At 34.8% G+C, this 20,376-nt stretch overlaps 2 protein-coding genes across 2 annotated transcripts in view; both read left to right on the forward strand.

Moving 5' to 3' along the window:
- The window catches only part of LOC126965679 (rab-like protein 6), a 339,766-nt gene that overhangs the window by 226,095 nt on the left and 93,295 nt on the right, over positions 1-20,376 (forward strand). The window lies entirely within an intron of this gene.
- On the forward strand, positions 4,687-15,835 carry LOC126965724 (odorant receptor 4-like). The gene is made up of 7 exons (XM_050809477.1): positions 4,687-4,821; positions 5,654-5,806; positions 7,365-7,547; positions 9,298-9,481; positions 11,057-11,150; positions 14,131-14,219; positions 15,748-15,835. The coding sequence occupies exons 1-7, from the start codon at positions 4,719-4,721 to the stop codon at positions 15,824-15,826; spliced, it is 885 nt and encodes a 294-aa protein (XP_050665434.1). The 5' UTR covers positions 4,687-4,718; the 3' UTR covers positions 15,827-15,835.

The following is a 20,376-nucleotide window of genomic DNA, read 5'->3' on the forward strand; positions in this document are numbered from 1 at the left end:
ATTTTCAATATCGCATATCGTTAGTTCGTAGTTTGTTCTTAATTGTTCGCTATAAATAATTGTTTGTTCTTTTGTTGTTTATTTAAAAACAATTAATTAAAAATGGGGGGAAACGCCTACTTTTTGGTTCTGGCACACGCCGGCCGCTGCCGCGGCACGCTACGCTCGCCTCGTGCGTTGTTTTAACTGTTCTAACACAGCCTAACCTAACCAATTTTAATGAATTGCAAATTTAAAAAAAAAATCGAGAACAAACAAATGTTTATAGAGAACAATCAAGAACAAATGGCGAACTAACGATGTAATAATAAAAAATAAAAAAAAAATCTGCGGGGCTAACTGTCTTGAGCTTATGAATTATGCACTTTTTATAGCACACTTAGGCTTGTTGATTGACACACAGTTGATACACAACTAAGGAGAAAAGTTTGCTTACATAGTCTTTAAGCACACTTTTGCCGTCGCACTGTCAGACTGCGAATGATATGTCCATATGTATAGAACGTCATTGATTTCTTGAAATCAATATAAAATTGCCCCTTATCAGTGTGATTTTGTTATGGAAACAATCAAATTATCCTTAGATGATGTTAATATATTTTTTAAAAGAAAATTATCTAGACAATAAAAGACATATTGAAACAAATATCCATAGTTGTACAACCATATTAATTAGAGAATTATAAAAATATATGGATTAAAATTGATGAAAGTAATGTTGAAAATCAAATTAATTAAATTTAATATAACTTTTTCATGTAAAAAAATTATAAAACTTTAATATTTTAATACCCACGTTGACAAAAAAAAGAACTAAAACATTTTCTTTAAAATATATTTTTTCAACCCAAAAATAATATTTACAAGTTTGTGAAGCTAAGAAGTTATCACTTTTGACATGTAGTCTTAGGACTCACTGTTTTTATGAAGTGAAAACTTCTTTATTGGCGTTGAGCACTTTTCTTGGGATGGGTGTAAAATGTTAAACTCGCGTCAGGACACGTGAACTGATCGAAAAGTTGATTTTTCTGAGTGTAGAACTTTTTAAGTGTAATTTTCTTTATGTAATAAAAACTATGTTTTTTGTATATGACAGAGCAATAAATGAATATGTATTTAATCACATAAATGCTCGTAATTTTATACTGATAAATAAAGCAATTCTTGCGAAATTTATCCCTAACCATACCATTATTAAAATATTCAAAAATACACAACGTTAATGCTCAAGTTTTCACTTCACTGGCACTCCCGGAGTGCGTCCCGTAATTTTTTTTTAAATACTAAAATCGCTTAACGGCAGCTTTCTAAATTCGGTATTTCATGTATGATTATTTTTAATCCTTTTGTTTTTATGGAAGCGGAGGACAAATTAAATAAATAAAATCATCCATTGTATAGAATCTGGATGTATGTGGTAAAAGTTCCTTCAAACTCCGAGTTTGCGAACGAACGAAGTTTCGAGTTTGTGGCATGTCTTTTTTTTTATGGAATAGGAGAACAAACGAGCGTACGGGTCACCTGGTGTTAAGTGATCACCGCCGCCCACATTCTCTTGCAATACCAGAGGAATCACAAGAGCGTTGCCGGCCTTTAAGGAAGGTGTACGCGTTTTTATTCAAGGTACCCATGTCGTATCGTCCCGGAAACACCGCACAATTCCTTGTGCTCATTCCACAGCTTTGTAGTACGAGGGAGAAAGCTTCTTGAAAACCGCACTGTGGAGGACCGCCACACATCCAGATGGTGGGGATGATATCCTAACTTGTGGCGTGTCGTGCGAAGGTGGAATTCGGCGGCAGGAATCAGGTTAAACAGCTCTTCGGAACACTCCCCGTGATAAATGCGGTAGAAGACACACAAAGAAGCGACGTCTCTACGCAACGCCAAGAGATCCAGCCGTTCACAGAGCACTGAGTCCCCAACAATTCGAGCTGCTCTACGTTGCACGCGGTCAAATGGATCGAGCATGTCTTGCGATGAAGATGGGATCCGGTCCAGTAATATTAACTGATATGTACTCGCAGTGAGATATATTAATTGTTTTTTATAGTCTTTTAAATAACGGTTTTTAGATTGGTTTAATAACGAACTAATACCTAATAACACCAGACAATGTTAGGTATTATATTTACTCTATAATATGGTAAGAGCACCAGTTTAAAGATTAAATATTGTAAAGAAAATATGAATAAAAGGTTTATAAATGCTAACTATTATGCTAATACAATTCATAATTTATTAATTAAAGTGAATCGTTTTCTACTTCGTAAAATTTAACGCGCCAACTTACACTTGAGAAGCTACAAATTGAGATTGAGTTCCGGTGACATTGTCCTACTTATTTTGTTGAGCATGTATTTTTCTGTGAAGACAAAGACGTCGCTATCCTTCAATGTTGAGGGCTGTGCTTAATCATTTTGATCACGAACTTGAAAAGACTAAAGACTCAAGACCTTGATATTACAGCCATCGCTTTATGTAATTTAATATTGGAGTTCTGTGCTGTCATTACTACAATCATTTGTTTTTTTTGAACTACTTGTCTATTAGCGTTTCTTTAATTTTTTTTCTAGTTATATTGTAAAACGGTAATGTGGAGTGACGTTTTAATAGAGCGCAAGCCATATTTTGCGTATAGTGATATCTCTTGATGACAATAAGTCTTTAATAACTTAATGACGGTAAGCCACTCCAAATCTCAACCAAAGAGTATGTACCTAAATACTACGTATTAAGAGACGGGACTGCCTAAGTAAAAATTGAAGTTTAGTTCACTAGGAAACGTGCAGTCATGTTACATAAGCATGTACACGAAATAATCCTGATAAGTTTAAAAGCTAACAGTTGCTTTTAAAACGTAGTGGATTGCGGCTATCACCGTTTTTTACAAGATTATAGCCGTCATCTGTCAATCTATCAATGACTGCACGTTTCATACAATCGAGTGAATCGCTTTATTCTTAGAGAGTTTTGCTAGGCCAGACAGACCAGCGGGAGACTCCTTTGCACAGGATGCCGGCTAGATTATGCGTACCACAACGGCGCCTATTTCTGCCGTGAAGCAAGCAGCAAACATTACAATGTTATGGTCTGAAGGGCGCCCTAGCTAGTTAAATTACTGGGCACACGAGACAACATCTTATGTCTCAAGGTGACGAGTGCAATTCTAGTGCAGCTCAGAATTTTTGGGTTTTTCAGGAATCCTGAGCGGCACTGCATTGTAATGGTTAGGGCGCATAGATTACCATCGGCTGATCGTCATGCTCGTCTCGTCTCTTATATACATAAAAAAACACTTGTACGGGTAAAATCCTACACGGTGAATCCCATCACCACCCATTACAACTTCTTTCTGTCGGTAAGTGTTTGTTTCAGAGAGCCCACCGTCTATGTGATGCTGACCATCTCAATGAGGAGTTACAGCATACCAAGAAAGTACTCCATGAGAACAAACTACGGCCAGAGTTAAGGCGCCAACAGTGCCACGTCAACCAGCCTACCTGCCATATGTAAAGGGTATTACAGACAGAATTAGCAGGATCCTAAAACGTGCTTCAGTAATACTATTTTCAAGCCACACAAGATCCAGCAATTCTTGAGACCAGTAAAGTGTAATATTGCATTCATATTCATTAATATTCCATTTCAAGATGCAGGTGTCTATAAACTGGACTGCGACTGTGGCCTGTCTTACATTGGGCAAACCAAGCGTAATATCTCAAGCCGACTTAAAGAACACATTGCGGATATCAAACACAGACCGTCCTAACCACTACATCCGGTTCGACCAACCAAAAGTTTTGATAAAAGAGAATAGATTTCTCCCAAAAATGGGACGTGAAGCCATCGAAATTAAAAAACATCCAGATTTCAATGGTCTAAAATTATCTAACACCTGGGATCCAATAATCTCTAAATTAAAACCCATAACTACACATACCAAAAAAGAAGAGGACACTGTCAGTAAATTTTGCCAAAAACCATCTGTGTACAGCAAATACCACCTCCGAGGAAATAAATGGCGCTAAACTTCATAATGACAACTATGACAAACACTATCTTTGACTCACTTCATCTGCAGTCCCCCTGAAAACGAGATCTGGAAAGGTCTTGAAACGTCGGGTTAATTAAAATAAAAATGTAACTTTTACGCAAACATCTAATGTAAAACCGTTACAATTACACGCGTTTTAATCCTTTAAAAGTGTTTTATTCAGAACAGATATCTTGTAAGTTTGAATGAATCAGAAGAAAAATTTTCCTTAAAAATGAAATAAATCTATATTTATTCATCAAATATCTCCAAACCAAATTCCAATTTCTAAGTCATGATAGCGAAGTAAATAATTTATGAGATGTTATGTATTAGAATGGACTAGATAATAATATAGTCGAAGTTTTTTATAACAAGTTATTAATCTCTACAATTGAATAGAAAAGTTTCGAACATTTACTTGACGTTCGTACCAGTAACGAAAGTTTATTTATTGAATTATTAATAAACAAGTATAAAATCTTTGACAAACAGTGTTTTATTACAGTTTACAATAATGGAGAAGCAAGATACTGCGCTGAAAGAAATATATAAGACTTTGAATTTATGTGATTTCTGCACACGTAAAATTGGCATTTCATTTGTCTCTGATAATAAATTATTTCTTGGCAGACTTTGGAAACTTTTATGGTTCCTGTCTTCTGCATTAGTGTTATCTTTAATGGTGTTTGGAGAACTGTTTTACGTATTTCAACAATTAGTGACGTCATCGTCTGTAGTAGATTTTGTTGCTAGTTTACATATAGCAGGATATGACTCAATGAGTAAGTTAAATTAATAAGTAAGTCTGACCAACTACAAATATCTTATTGACAGGAATGCCATACCATACAAAGAATAGCGGCTCGAATAATCGACGATCAAGTCATCTCCGATCGGCTTGATTCTTTGGAGTTGCGTAGAGATGTGGGCTCTCTCTGCATCTTCTACTGCATTTATCACGTGGAGTGCTCAGAGGAATTGCTTGGGTTGATACCAGCCGCCGAATTCCACTACCGAACATTATGTCATATGCCAAATTCCACCCGAATCATGTAAATGCGAAAATTTTTCAAATAAACGTTAGCATAATTCTGGAAATAAATATATAAATCATGTTTTATTGGACATACAATTTAATAAAATATAGAATGACATCCTTTTATTCGCAATTTGAATTTGAATTTGAAAATTGCTTATGTATAAAATAAAATCGTTTTTTTTTCTTAAAATACATGAACAGTAGAAATTCAAATTCATTTTCATAATTTTTATTCAAAATACAATTTTAAGCCACCCTTTGAATGGAAAAACAATTCGAAACCACCCATTCGAAAATTTTGGCCTCAGACCTGAGAAGAACAGGCGGAAAATATCAGCGGGGTGCTTTTTTAAAATAATTTACGGATTCTGTCTTAATTTGAAATTATTGTATCATCTCGGCTTTCCGGATCTTAAAACATAAATAAATAAAAAATAAGTTCGATCATAGTATCGGCAAGATCGAATAACATTGATAAACATAACATTACACAGAGACAGATTAAAAATTTTAAACAGAAGAATTCTAATCAATTATCATAAAAGTAATATATAAAAAATACATCTTTCTTTCAGGCTTTGGAAAACTGTTAACGATTTGGTACAAACGGGATGTATTCAAAAATCTTCTCATCGAGCTTGCCGACATCTGGCCGATATCGGAGAAAGATTTCGAAGCAAATTCAATAAAACTGAAAAAGTTATCACAGCTCCGTATCACACAGTTTTGTATGTGGCTATTGTAATATTAATCTATGTACTGCAAGACACAATTCAAATCAAATCAATATTTTTTAATTAATAAAGCATTTTTACCGTTTAAAATCCTTTCGCAAAAAGCTGAGCTTATGATAATGTTAATATAATAACTTAAAACAGTTTCATATATTATGCATCCTCATTGGGAACTCTGCTTCATGTTTCAAAATAATCTTATATTATAAATATGATATAATTCTCGCATATAGGTACTCAGCAACTTGAGTCTTGTGGTTTTTCAGTTTTAAATTTTTACTTTGAAAGAAATAAATCGTGACGTTTGAGAATTCGTGCATCACTATGCATAATTATGTAAAATGCTAAAGAAAATGGTAAAAATTTGTGGATGGTATTTATAGATCTAGAAAAAGCCTTTGACCGAATGCCAAGGACATTGATATGGCAGGCGCTCAGAGCGCATAGTATACCTAAAGGCTACATACTTATAATTAAAGATATGTACAACAACATCCAAACCTGCGTCAGAAGCTTAGCCGGTCTAACCAACAATTTCGATATAAAAGTTGGCGTTCATCAGGGTAGTGCACTAAGCCCTCTGCTATTTAATGTAGTCATGAACTATCTGACGGCAAAAATCCAATACCAACTCTTATATGCTAACGACTAATATCCAACAGTGTGCGAGAGCTATGAGAAGACTTAGAAAGATGGAGAGAGTTGTTGGAACATAATGTCTTGCGCATTAGCAGGACAAAAACAGAATATTTGTTTTGTAATTTCAATCCCAACGCTTCACTTGGCACGGCCCTCCCTAGAGCTAAAACATATAAGTATCTATGTGAGGTGCTATGTGTCTAAACTAAAGGCAAGGTCTATTATACAGCAGTACGACCAGCTTGTACGGTTGCGAAGTTTGGGCAACCAAAAAGACCCATGAACAGAAGCTACACACCACCGAAATGCGTATGCTCAGATGGGCGGGAGGAGTAACACTCAAGGACAAAGTACGAAATGAATGTATAACAGTAAGCTTTAAAGTTGCACCCATAACCGACAAAATATCAGAATCCAGGCTAAGATGGTACTGACACGTAATGTGTAGGCCCGACTATTATGTTTTGTGATTATGTAATTTCCATGGCTGCAAGAAAGAGGGGTAAGGGAAGACCCCAAACTACCTGGATGACGAATATTAAAAGGGATATAAAACGCCTTCGCCTCAGTGACATAGAACCGAGAGCGAGATCTTCATGGCGCCGCATTATAACAAAAGCCGACCCCGCGTAAGGGGATAAGGCGGCGACAAAGAAGACAATGCAGAAAATGTTTTAAAAAAAATGTATATATTGATCTAAATAAGTGGCAATAAGTTCTCATTAAGGCTCAACTTTTATGAAGTATTGTTAAATGGTGAAATGTATAATAAAAAATGTAATTTCGTTAATATGGATAAATAAATACAAATGGATAAAAATAACATTAACGTTTGAGTTTAATATAACATTTCAGAACGCTAATAACGACGCGGCGTATTAATAAATATTTACGTAAGAATTTTCTTTTTAAGGGTACGCGTTTTGGAATTTATTAGGCCTGTGGCTGTACAATCTGACACCGATAGCAATATATATGTTTCGCAAGATTCAAGGTTCGCCTGCGGATTTGGGTCTTATATGGCACGTGTCGTATCCCTTTGATAAGACTCAGCCCGTATATCACGAAGTTGCTTTCATCTTTGAGACGTATGGAGGTAAAGTTAGTTCTATTCAATAAGATCCTTAATAATTAGAAGTAAGATAAACTCGCCGCTCATATCTTTTTCGGGATCTAAATTAGCGAACGTTAAAATACATTTTGTTTTGCTGTGATATAAAAGTCTAGTTTCTAAATAAAACGGCAATTGAGCCTCTCATTATATTTATTTTCAAAACGGCGAATCAAAGCCTTATAGGTTACTTTCTTTTGATCTAAACTTAAAAACAAAATAAAAATACAATCTTACAATCGTTATTTGTATTTGAATTACAATTTTATTTGATAACAAAGCCCCTTATAATATCGACAGCGTATTGTGTATAAAGTATTGTTCTATTTAAAGTCTTGTTCTTAGGTTGAGTAAGTGTTTGAGCGTTAAAAACTAAGGAAATCTCATTAAATGCTCGAGCAATAAGCCAAAATATAAATCCATAGCATTTTTTGTTTGTTTGTCTGATAACTTGTACTCGTAACGTTCAAAAACCACTATATGGAATTGAGTGCAGGTTTCAGTGAGCTGTTAAACCTTTCTCTGTAGATTTTAATATATCAGATTAATACCTACCATTGGCATATCAGGGGCTAAAGATTGAGAAGAGTATCTGCAATAGTGGCGGATTATGCTTATTGCCGCCCTAGGCCCTGTCTGATATGTCGCCCTTTTTGTTAAACAAAATTCTATATATTTTGATTCAGAATTGTTAATAAAATATAGCTTTTATTTTTTACACGACGCATAATGCGAAGTATTAGAGAGTGGTCTGTTTTTTTTCAAATATAATTATTAAATAATACAACTTTTACATTGTCCGAGCAAAAGCATGACTATGTCATCGTAATAAATTTTTTGAACTAGTTCAGCTTCAATAGACAATAATGCCGTAGCATTAAGTCTATCTTGGCCCATACTTGCACGTAAATAAGATTTTTTTTACATTTCAAGAGCACTACAACAAGATAAATAACAAAGGCACGCACATAGATCTAAAGAAACTTTAACACCATTCTGCGTCAGTCATGGTTAGGTGGGGGTGTGCTTGTTTACAAGTCACGAGCTTCATTTTTGGGAAAAAAAGAATTAAGATGGCAACTTAAGTCTATCAAGAGGCAGTCTTAGATCGTATTGTGAAACCTTATAGCAATACGTCTTTTAAAAATGTTGCAACCATACTGTGGTAAAACCTTGGTTCTTGGCTTTCACTCTTGACTCCAAATTGCAATGGGCCCCCATATTGTAAGATTGGCGAACATACTTAGTTCTGCATCATATGCGGTTGAAATATAAAAAATGTAAAATACCTCAAAAATTAAACAAATCGGACCACTATCTTAATCAAAAGTTTATTTGTGACTAGCTGACCCGACAGACGTTGTTCTGTATATAATAAATAAAATGTTTTTTTATGAATTTGTCAATAATATAATATCATAACATCAAAAATCACTTCGTAAAAATGCACCCTATTGTTGTAATAAAATTGTTTCACAGCATAACTGTCAAACCGTTGCGTCAATAAATTCGACGGGGTACGCATCAAAGGAAAAACAAATTTGTTGTTTTTATTTAATTCCGAGCATTTTCCTATTTATTCACCTTTTCAACCTTCCCCGTACTTCCACAAATAATTCAAGACCAAAATTAGCCAAATCGGTCCAGCCGTTCTCGAGTTTTAGCGAGACTAACGAACAGCAATTCATTTTTATATATATACATAGATTTCATTAATCCTCCTCATATGTTACAGGTGTCGTATCTGTGTGGTCAATGTTAGGTTCAGATATTCTATTCATGACTATGTCAAGCCACATCAGCATGTTACTCCGTTTGCTACAACTGAAGATTAGTCGGCTGTCTTACCAAAATAGCCGCGATAAGAACGCCTACGATGATATAGTGGCAGTAGTGAAAATACACCAGCGACTAATAAAGTAAGGAAGTAATTTTAAGCAGATAATATCAATATGTAAAATCAATGCTATGTTTTTGAATTGAAACATCTTTAGAATCGTTGTGATTTGAAACTCGATGAAACGAAAAACCACGACGATAAAGAGGTAAATATATTGGATTCAGCCGGCGACAGAATGAGATGAGAAAAGGAAGAAGAAATGAGAGAGGAAACATTATACAGTGTTTTGGTACCAGGCGATCATAGTTGAGGAAGAGATTGTCTTACGTATGACGCGAGTATACCTTAATAATATATTCTGATGTCATACGCACGACGTATTCCAGACCAGGAGAACATAAAATATGGTAGCGGTGATAGTAATGCCATTCATAGCAGTTGAAATCATGTGTCATCCTAGCAATATGTACCAGGACTTCATATGCAGTTTAGATGTTCATGCACAATGCACATCTTAAAATTATTATACAAGTGCTGACCATCTCGGAGCCAAAAAAGTTTTGAAGGTCTTCTACCACGTGTAAATTGTAGACATATTTTTTTTGTATTTACTTAGAATTATACTATGATGGGATAGTGTTTTTTACTCCGTGATTATAATCCTCTAATACAGCAGATGTACCGGCCAAAAAGAACCTCAACCTGTTTTTTTTATAGAAGAGGGGGACAAACGAGTGTACGGTCGGGTCACCTGGTGTTAAGTAATCACCGCTGGCACATTCTATTACAACATCAAAGGAATCACAGGAGCGTAGCCGGCCTTTCAGAACCGCAACTCTCAAATTAAAATAGAACTGCGCAATAATTACACATAGTAAAGAAATTTCTACCCTTTGTTCTTAGAAAAAATGCTTGCGTCAATCTTTTGTTCAATTTCTTGCGATACACAATAAGCTCAAGCTTATAATGAATACATTAAAAAGCTTTTTAGTTCAACTAGCACCTATGTCTATTTATTATCAAGGCATTTATTTTCTCAAAATTGATTGCTTTAGAATTCTCTAAGATGTTATTTCTAATATACTAGAATATACCATTTTTTTTATGAAAATAAGGGACGAGACGAGCTGGACGTTCAGCTGATGGTAATTGATACGCCCTGCCCATTACACTGCAGTGCTACTCAGGATTCTTGAAAAACCCCAAAAATTCTGAGCGGCGTTGAGACATAAGATGTTAAGTCTCATTTGCACAGTAATTTCACTAGCTACGGCGCCCTTCAGACCGAAACACAGTAATGCTTACACATTACTGCTTCACGGCAGAAATAGGAGCCGTTGTGGTACCCATAATCTAGCCGGCATCCTATCCCACTGGTACTACTACTACCGCTACGGAAACAAACGGAGCTCTGGGAGAGAAGAAGGAGCTCAAGAAAGTCTCCCAGCATTCTTTTTTAGCCCTCTTTTTAATAAAATATACAAAATTGTAGTGTTATTGCTATTGCTATAAAATAATCATAATCTAGTCCCTGTTAGAGTGTTATTCATTTTGCGAGTTTTCTACGAGCGCTTCGACAAGAAATTCAATTCCTTTAAAATGAAATACACTTTTGCAAAGTTTAGAAATATAAAATTATTGTATTTTATTCCAGTTACGGGAAAGATTTAGAAGAAGCGTTTGCTCTTGTTAATTTAATTAACGTCCTCCTCAGCTCTGTCAACATCTGCTGTGTTGTTTTTAACATTGTAAGTATTTTTAATGTTTCATATGTATGTTTTTATACCACAAATTAAACAATCTTTTTTAAATAAATTTAACTAAAATAAAAATGTAACTTTTACGCAAAAATCTAATGTAAAAACACAGTTACAATTACGTTTTAATCCTTTAAAAGTGTTTATCTACACCCATGCTTTAAATCCTCTATTAAAGATTCTGAAACAGTGAGCTTATTGCCAACATTAAAACACCCAATGTTCTAATAACCATTACATCATCCAAACGAGTGTTGTAATGTTGTACTGAATTTCATAACAACACTCCTATGTTTTTTTTTCGATTCCTTCATGCGCAAAGAGTTTCAACAAACAGCCACATTCGTATTGCTCGATGCGTGGTATCTGTATGAATATCAAAAAAGAACATTTTAGTTTACGCGCGTTCCACACAACCAGAACGTTCATTTTAAACGCTGTAAAAGAACATTATATTCGAGTGAATTTTAATTATTGAACTATACAAAATGTAAATTATTACTAAAATAATTAATAATTGTTTCATTAATACTTAGTTTATTTGTATATAATCAGTATTGGATGATATTAGGTTACTACTAGGCCTGGTGTTTTAATGTTAGCAGTAAGCTAACTGTTTCAGAATCTTAAGAGGATTCGTATTCTGGGTATAGATAAAATCTTGTATGCAACTGTTGATAATGAGGTATTAAAACACCCATGTGATACTATTATCACCCTCGGCTTCGCCTCGTGAGATAAATCCACGTTTGTGTTTTAATACCCCTTATTACACAACAGTTGCATAAATAACTATTTATTTAAATACTTTTTAACTTTTACTTTTTTAATTTATTTTAATTTTCTTTTTAACATTGCACCGTATTTCTAACGTTTCATTTGTATTTTTTATAACACAAAAAAATAACATTAAACACTATAATAATGTGAAAACTTAACAATATAATAATGATAGTGTATGTATGTATGTAATTGTAGCTTCTAGATCCATGGATGGCGATGAGTAATAAGTTCTTCTTGGGAGCGGCTCTCACTCAAGTTGGTATCTTATGTTGGTATGCAGACGATATTTGCACCTCGGTACGAGTTTTAAGTAATCATATTTAATGTTATATTCTTTTACAAATGGTCTACTAATACTGAAATCGTTTCGAAAATCTGATTTTCATTATCGAAGGCGTAATGTTTACTTTTATTTAATTTACGAAGAAAAACATTGTGAAACAACCACACACTTGCTATTGAAATCACGGGCTGTGTTTGAGTTAGGTTAACTCGCACTGGGCCAGCGTGGCTGACTAAAAATTTACGGGTCAAGAAGGCTTGACCAAAATACACGTTGAATTGCCGAAACTAGCCTGTGCATACATATATCACTACTAAATGATTTACCTTATTTTGTTTTTCGTAGTTGACATTCTATGGTATGTTTTTATTAGATAGGAATACAAATGGGCTGGTGTGTGTTGCCACAGAGTAGGGACGGATACTTACGTATGCTGTTACCACAGAGTAGGGACGGATACTTATGTGTCATGTTACCACAGAGTAGGGAAGGATATTAACGTATGATGTTACCACAGAGTAGGGAAGGATACTTACGTATGATGTAACCACAGAGTAGGGATGGATACTTACGTATGCTGTTACCACAGAGTAGGGACGGATACTTACGTATGATGTTACCACAGAGTAGGGAAGGATAATTACGTATGATATTACCACAGAGTAGGGACGGATACTTACGTATGATGTTACCACAGAGTAGGGAAGGATAATTACCTATGATGTTACCACAGAGTAGGGACGGATACTTACATATGATGTTACCACAGAGTAGGGACGGATACTTACGTATGATGTTACCACAGAGTAGGGAAGGATATTTACGTATGATGTTACCATAGAGTAGGGACGGATACTTCTGTATGATGTTACCACAGAGTAGGGACGGATACTTACGTATGATGTTACCACTGAGTAGGGATGGATACTAACGTATGATGCTACCACAGAGTAGGGACGGATACTTACGTATGATCATCCCACAGAGTAGGAACGGATACTTAGGTATGCTGTTACCACAGAGTAAGGAAGGATACTTACGTTTGATGTTACTACAGAGTAGGGACGGATACATACGTATGATGTTATCACAGAGTAGGAAAGGATACTTACCCATTGGTATGTTGTCAGCGGCGTAGCACAACTCCTTTGCAAGACAGAAAAATCACAAAAACGCTGTCACCCTAAAGAAATTATTTGCGTATAATTAAATTTGTTTTTATCATAAATTTAACATAAGTAATACATTTGTAACATATTCGTTCGGAACCGTAGGTATTATATTTTTTAATGATTGTCGTTTATGTCTTTTATCTTATCGACCTCGGAAACAACTCAGATGGATAATCGTTCCTTTGTTGGTTTTTCTGCAATATTGGACCTTGACAATAGTATTGAGGATATTACCTGAATTTTTAAATTAGAAATAGCAAACTTCAGCTCTTATTTGCCATTCTTTTTCTAATTCATGAATGGTCGGATAATGGAGTTCAAAAATATCAAACATTTACGCCTGTTTTTCAGTTTATCACCCAAACAATATTTGACTCAACAAAAATACTAAGCGCAACTGAGTATTAAATTATTTGAGAATCTCTTATCATTTATGCGTTTAGATAGACTATGGCAGCAGTGAAAACATCGAAAAAATATACTTTAGAACTAACCTCTATTTTGAGCAATTCACGCACGCTAACAAATCGCGGTTGTAAGACGTCTCTTGTCACGCACACTATACTATTATTCATGGCCTGTTTTTATCGGTTGTTTAACAGCAAGAGTCTCTTTCTAGACGTATAAATATCTAAGTTGAGAATAGCTGTTTTTTTGTCCTTATTAAATATTTAATTGTTAAATGATTATTATGGGTTACTATATACTACTATATTTGATAAATCAATTGCAGAGTGCAGGCGTGGCTGATGCCGTATATGATAGCGCGTGGTACAACAGTGATGCCCGATGTAAAAGAATCCTGATTATACTCATTAAAAGGTATTAATGGTATGATACTAAATACCGCCAGCATACCCTCATATTTCCAATTTTTTCCAAATGCTCTATCCCTGATATCTCGTGTTAACTTTTTACCAGTAGGAAGCTCCTTTGCAAAGGATGCCGGCTAGATTATGGGTACCACAACGGCGCCTACTTCTGCTGTGAAGCAGTAATGTGTAAGCATTGCTGTGTTTCGGCCTGAAGGGCACCGTAGCTAGTGAAATTATTGGGAAATGAGACTTAACATCTTGTCTCAAGGTGACGATCGCAGTTCTAGTGCCGCTCAGAATGGGCATTTTGGATGGGATTTTTGGGCTTATCAAGAATCCGGAGCGGCACTGCATTGCTATGGACGTATCAATTGTCATCAGCTGAACGTCTCGTCCCTTATTGTCATAAAAAAAAACCTTTTCAACTACCCTCAGTTATATACAATATCATATTTATGTTCTAATAAAAATCTAAAAACCATTATGGGAACAAATTAATTTTAAACAGTATCAGAAAATTGCAAATTATTGATCTGATAACGTGTGTCCTCGTACAATTCACAATTTTATTAATAAATCATTAAGTAAACTTGAACTTCGCGACTCCACTCCTTTTCTGTCCCGGTGCTACTCCCTCCTCGCCACTGGCAAGATCCTACATCGATACATTGTCATTTGTCATTAACAAAACAGTACGATGTATTTAAGGTTGTTAATGGGAACCGTCCATAGTTTTAGACAGGCTATTCCAGTACAGAAAAACTGACTGCAAATTTGCAACTGCAATATATTACAACTCTTCACTATTCTCTGCAGTACGAACATTTAAATGCTGTGTTATATCATGATAATAAATGCTTCGTTCCAGACTCTAATCATATTTTCGTGACGCACCAAAAGTCTAACCCAAAAGCGCGCCATTTGTTTAAAACGTACCCTTAACGGAATCAATTTTGAGGAAATGAATACCTTAAATGCCATTTACGCTTATTGATTAGAATAACCGAAATTGTAGCTTTTTTGAGTATTTTAAAGCATGAATATTTTTGAGATTGTTTTTTGTATATTGACGAGCTAAATAGTACCTAAATATTATATTTATTTTGTAGGTCACAGAAGCCTTTGTACTTTACAGCGCTGAAGTTTAGCTCCATTACTATGAAGACATATACTTCCGTAAGTAATCAATCAATTTTATTTTCTGGAAATAATATTTAATTATGAAATTAATAAGTGGCCAAGCATATCAACAATATTCATCAATTTAGTTATTTATTTAATATAACAATCTTTAAAAGAAACCTACTGTAAAACAATTTATCAGTAACTATAACATTTTTTTTTATCGATGAGGAGGACAAATGAGCACTTGATGTTAAGTGATCACCGCGACCCATGTTGTCTTGTAACACCAGAGCGTTACTAACCTTTTTAAGTGTAGAATTAATATACATACAAACTCGAAAACCAAAAATAAAATAATGTATATAACGTAATCTGTAGTGCTATATATAATTATGTTCTCTTTGTTTCAGATACTTACTAGCTCCTATTCTTATTTCACTCTACTGTACACCTCATACAGGAGGAATTAGAATTTTTGCAAGCCGTTAGAGCCGATTTCATTTCGTTTTTCATTCTAGTTTCTGTTTTTGAATGACAACTAAGGCCGGTATCCCAGGAATCGCCAAAATAGCGCATAATTGTAGCCATTTCTTGACGGGTTATATAAAGCTTATATTTTTACAAAAAATAATTATATGTCTACAGAATATGATAAGAAAATTCATTTTTTCTTAACATTTCTATTTTTTATAGACAGTGCGAAAAAAGTCTCCAAAAAACCCCTAACTTTTACAGTTGGAGCCATGTTATTCATTCAATCTAGATAAAAATTGTACTAAAATTTATTAATTGTACACCAATACTATTTAACATGAAATAGTTTTGTTAGTTTTGTAAAGAAAATTGTATAATGTTTGTAATAAATTAAAAATGCGTCTAATTCTGAATTAAAACTATGGCGATCTTGTGCGAGAGAGGGAACCTAGCTCCACTCGATTCCTGAAGGCTACCGGCTCGGTCCCCAGCCTTAACAATTGTATTATTTTTAATTGAGCTTGCATTCTTGTTAGATAATGAATGTGATTTGTTTAAGTCAATATATAGCTGTTGAAACTAATTATATAAATAAATAATGGGTATTTCGATTAACTTCGCCGGTTGCCGTATTTTGTACATTTTTTATTTATCTCAATGTTTTTATAGAAGCTGGGTAATTTTGTAACTATGTTTTCTATAAATTCTGTGATACTGTCGTTCTTTCCCACTGCCTAAATTTTAGCATATTTTCAGGAAAAGTGGGTCCCTGGGGAAGACCATACGAGAAAGTGATCCTTAAATTATGTAACTCTAAGTATATCGGTGGACAGTTGAATGAAAGATCCTAACAAAATAAATGCAAATTCTGTGAAGACGGTTTGATGAGGATTGACTTTGGAGGAGGCTTTCACCTCCCAGTAGACATTATAGTTTAGAAGAAGGGTTTTTAACCATCCATGTAAATTTAATTGAATTTTATTTCAAGGAGTGAAATATCAATATAAATAAAAATAAAATAAGCCTTTATTGCTGTTCACAAATATTATAAATGATACTTTACTAGATATAGCATCATCATCATCATCAGCCGGAAGACGTCCACTGCTGGACAAAGATTTCCACGACGATCGCTCCTGTGCTGCCCTCATCCAACGTATTCCGGCGATCTTGAACAGATCGTCCGCGTCGGTCCAAAATATAAACTTAAATCTAAATTATATGTTCAGTTAATTAAACAGCATGACTTTCGACAAAGGCCTCCACGCAAGATTTCAACGACGCTCTGTCTTTTGCTATTTGGATCCATTTAGGCCCAGCTACTTTTTAACCTCATTTTCCCAATATTGCTTTGTCGCCATTTTCTTCTACTACCATCTCATGGATACCAGTCTGTTATTGTTTGGTTTTTCTTGTTTTTCTCTTAACATGTGTCCTATCCATCGCCATTTCAGTGTTCTACATATTGATTTTGCGTCTTTTAATTTAGTCGTACTTTTTATATCTTTAAGTTTTTCTTTATCTCTTCTTTTAACTCCAATTACGCTTATTTCTATGCTGTTTTGAAAGACATTTATATTATTTGAATATATTTTGGGTAGGGCCCAAGTCTGACAAACATAGGTCAAGCAAGGTAAGATACACATATTATAAACCTCTCTTTTCTCTTTAATTGGCATACCATTGATATTAATATAACAGCTTCAAGTAAATAAATACATAAAATTGTTTAAACATTACTATATTAGGAAACCATTCTAAAAATACTTCATTCTCTGTCAGTTAACTGAAATTGGCTTTTATTAAAATACGGTTTTGTGATACATTTTTATAACTTTCTTACCAGGAGTAATATGTTAATAATGGCAGGAAACATCAAATACTAAGATCATATTCCAAGTTTTTACACACTTTTCCTTATTTGGTAACATTATATGAAGCCGTTGTTCCAGTCTTCCTGAGGGACGTCTTGAATGGCCTCTTGGAACACATTTGACAACTGTCTCTTCTCTTATCTTTAATCTCTTTGCTTATCTTTAATTTTCAGACTTGGATGTATCAGTTCTATATTTGAAGGCTTCACAAACTTAGCACCTGACGTTGTCGTGATGAAAGATGACTTTGATGCAAGGATGTTATTCGCTTTTAAAAAACTCTGAACAAGCATATCCAATTTAAATACCGATTTGGTTGTTAAGTGTTAATGTAGTGTAATGCACCTATTCGACTAAAAAAGGAGCAACGATTTTATTAGCAATGCTTCGACTCGATTAAACTTTCATAGGCAAATCTTTAAACAAAAGATCCATTCCACCGATTGGCTTATCCAGTCAGGTTCACAGCAATATAACCAGGTTTCCCTACCGGTTACAATATTTTTAATAGCCAATGACTGGCCTCGGTTATATTTTTTATCATTTCGCCGTCGTAGTAGAAGAGTCCAAAGCTGGTTCCTGGATAGTTATCGGGAACTCTGCTTCAAGTTGTTAAAATTAAAGTTATCTTAAGTATATTTACTATACATACTTAATAACTAATGTGTTTTTACTTATTAATTTACATTTATTTTTTTAACTTGCTAATGCAATTCATTGAGTATTCGACGGTTCAGTATTTTTTTTCCACTTCGTGGGTGGCACCTTTGCACAGGATGCCGGCTAGATTATGGGTACCACAATGGCGATTTTTCTGTCGTGAAGCAGTAATGTATAAGCATTACTGTATTTCGGTCTGAAGGGTGCCGTAGCTAGTAAAATTACTGGGCAAATGAGACTTATCATCTTATGCCTCCAAGGTGACGAGCGCAGTTGAATGATGAGCAGAGCTGCACTGTAATGAACAGGGCGTATCAATTACCATCAGCTGAACGTCCTGCTCGTTCGTCCCTTATTGTCATAATTGTAATTAAAAATAATCCGTAAAACGATGTAGCTGTAAATGTTCACAATGGGAATGAGTTCCTTGCGACTTCTTCTCATGAAAGCCCAACCTTTTACGAAATGATGGTAAATCTTACAAAGTATGTAACTTTTGACATTCATAAGTGTCATTTGACCAAAACGAATTTATTGATAAGTCAAATATGTTATTATAATGATCAACATTATAATATTATATTTGACATGATCTCAATACATGATCATAAAGATTCTTGTTTCCTGCGCCGATTCTTCTCTCCTTTGGTGACGGGTTTAATTGACATAAAAAATAATTACTCCATCGTATTCAATTTTAAAGATGTTATGCCTTTCATGCGAAATTTCAACCTTAGCAAGAAAGTTCTTGGAAAGAAAGTTCTTGTCTCGCACCAGTTTGTGAAATCAGCTGCCACAAACAGTACCCGACTTGCGGTGTTTTTTACGTCGACATGAAACTACTTTCAAAAGCCGATAAATATTAATTTCCGATTCAATTATCTGGATTGGGAAAACTAATAAAAATTCTGTACGTATTCTGTGGAAAATTCCAATTGTATTAAAATATCAAGTTAGGAAAGATTGTTTCATCGTTTTTCTGAATGGAAGAAAAGTGGACATATGTGGAAGAAATTTAGAACATTATCTATTAAGTACTTGCATTGGGAATATGAATTAGCGAAAAAATATTGGAAGCGTGAAAACTAAATCTGTTGTTAATGTTTTTCCACCACCGTGAAGTTAATCGAAAAATCTCTCCTAATTATTATGTAGTTTTTTTATAAGAGGAGGCAATGGGAAGGAGGCTCACGGGATGGGGAAAGAGGCTACCGCTCATGGACAGGCATTTAAGGTATGCTCTTTTCTTGAAGGTCCCTAAGTCGTATTGGTTCAGAAAAACCGCAGCCGGTAATTGATTCCACAAAGTGGCTGTGCGAGGCAAGACATTTCTTGCAAAACGCGCGGTTGTTGAATGCCAGACGTCAACGTGATGGGGGTGATACTTTGCACGTAATGTCCGGTGGTGGAATTCGGCCGCTGGAATCAATCCGAACAGCTCATCCGAGCACTTCCCGTGATAGTCAAAGTCAAAAAATCTTTATTCACTGTAAAACTTTATAAGTTATTTAGTGCAAGTCAGGATGAAGTACAAAAGTTACAATAGCATTCAAATTAGTATAACAATTTATACTTTAAAAGATTTAGCAATTTTACGGAGCCTAGTAGATGGAATTGCGAGTTTATGTATGTTTCGAGTATTGACACTGTGTTCATCACTTTTCTTTTTAAATTGATAACTATTTTTATGAGCGTATTTTATACGGAGGTTCTCGTATATGTACTGGCAGTGTACTGTCATAATATTTATTTCACTAAACTTTTCTCTCTATGAATCCCTTGAACTACTAACAAAAATAAATGCGGTAGAAGATGCAGAGAGAACCCACATCTCTAAGCAACGCCAAAGAATCAAGCCGATCGGAGATGACTTGATCGTCGATTATTTGTGCCACTCTTCGTTGTATACGGTCAGATGGTGAAGTAGCTGGTGAAGCTGAAAAGTGTCGACGTTGCTTTGATTATTCTGGGGATACAAGAGTGAGTTCACGCGGTGATCACTTATCTACTGCAGCAAACATGTGGGTCACC

Source organism: Leptidea sinapis, chromosome 8 (genome assembly GCF_905404315.1).
Source record: "Leptidea sinapis chromosome 8, ilLepSina1.1, whole genome shotgun sequence".
NCBI classification, from domain to species: domain Eukaryota; kingdom Metazoa; phylum Arthropoda; class Insecta; order Lepidoptera; family Pieridae; genus Leptidea; species Leptidea sinapis.

What these genes read in the sequence shown, in the direction of transcription:
- LOC126965724 (XM_050809477.1), top strand. Translation starts at nt 4,719, where the DNA reads ATGGTGTTTGGAGAACTGTTTTACGTATTTCAACAATTAGTGACGTCA. An exon ending in AGCAGGATATGACTCAATGA is followed by an intron (nt 4,822 to 5,653) that starts GTAAGTTAAATT and finishes TCTTTCTTTCAG; the next exon opens with GCTTTGGAAAACTGTTAACG. An exon ending in GCTGTGTTGTTTTTAACATT is followed by an intron (nt 11,151 to 14,130) that starts GTAAGTATTTTT and finishes AATCAATTGCAG; the next exon opens with AGTGCAGGCGTGGCTGATGC.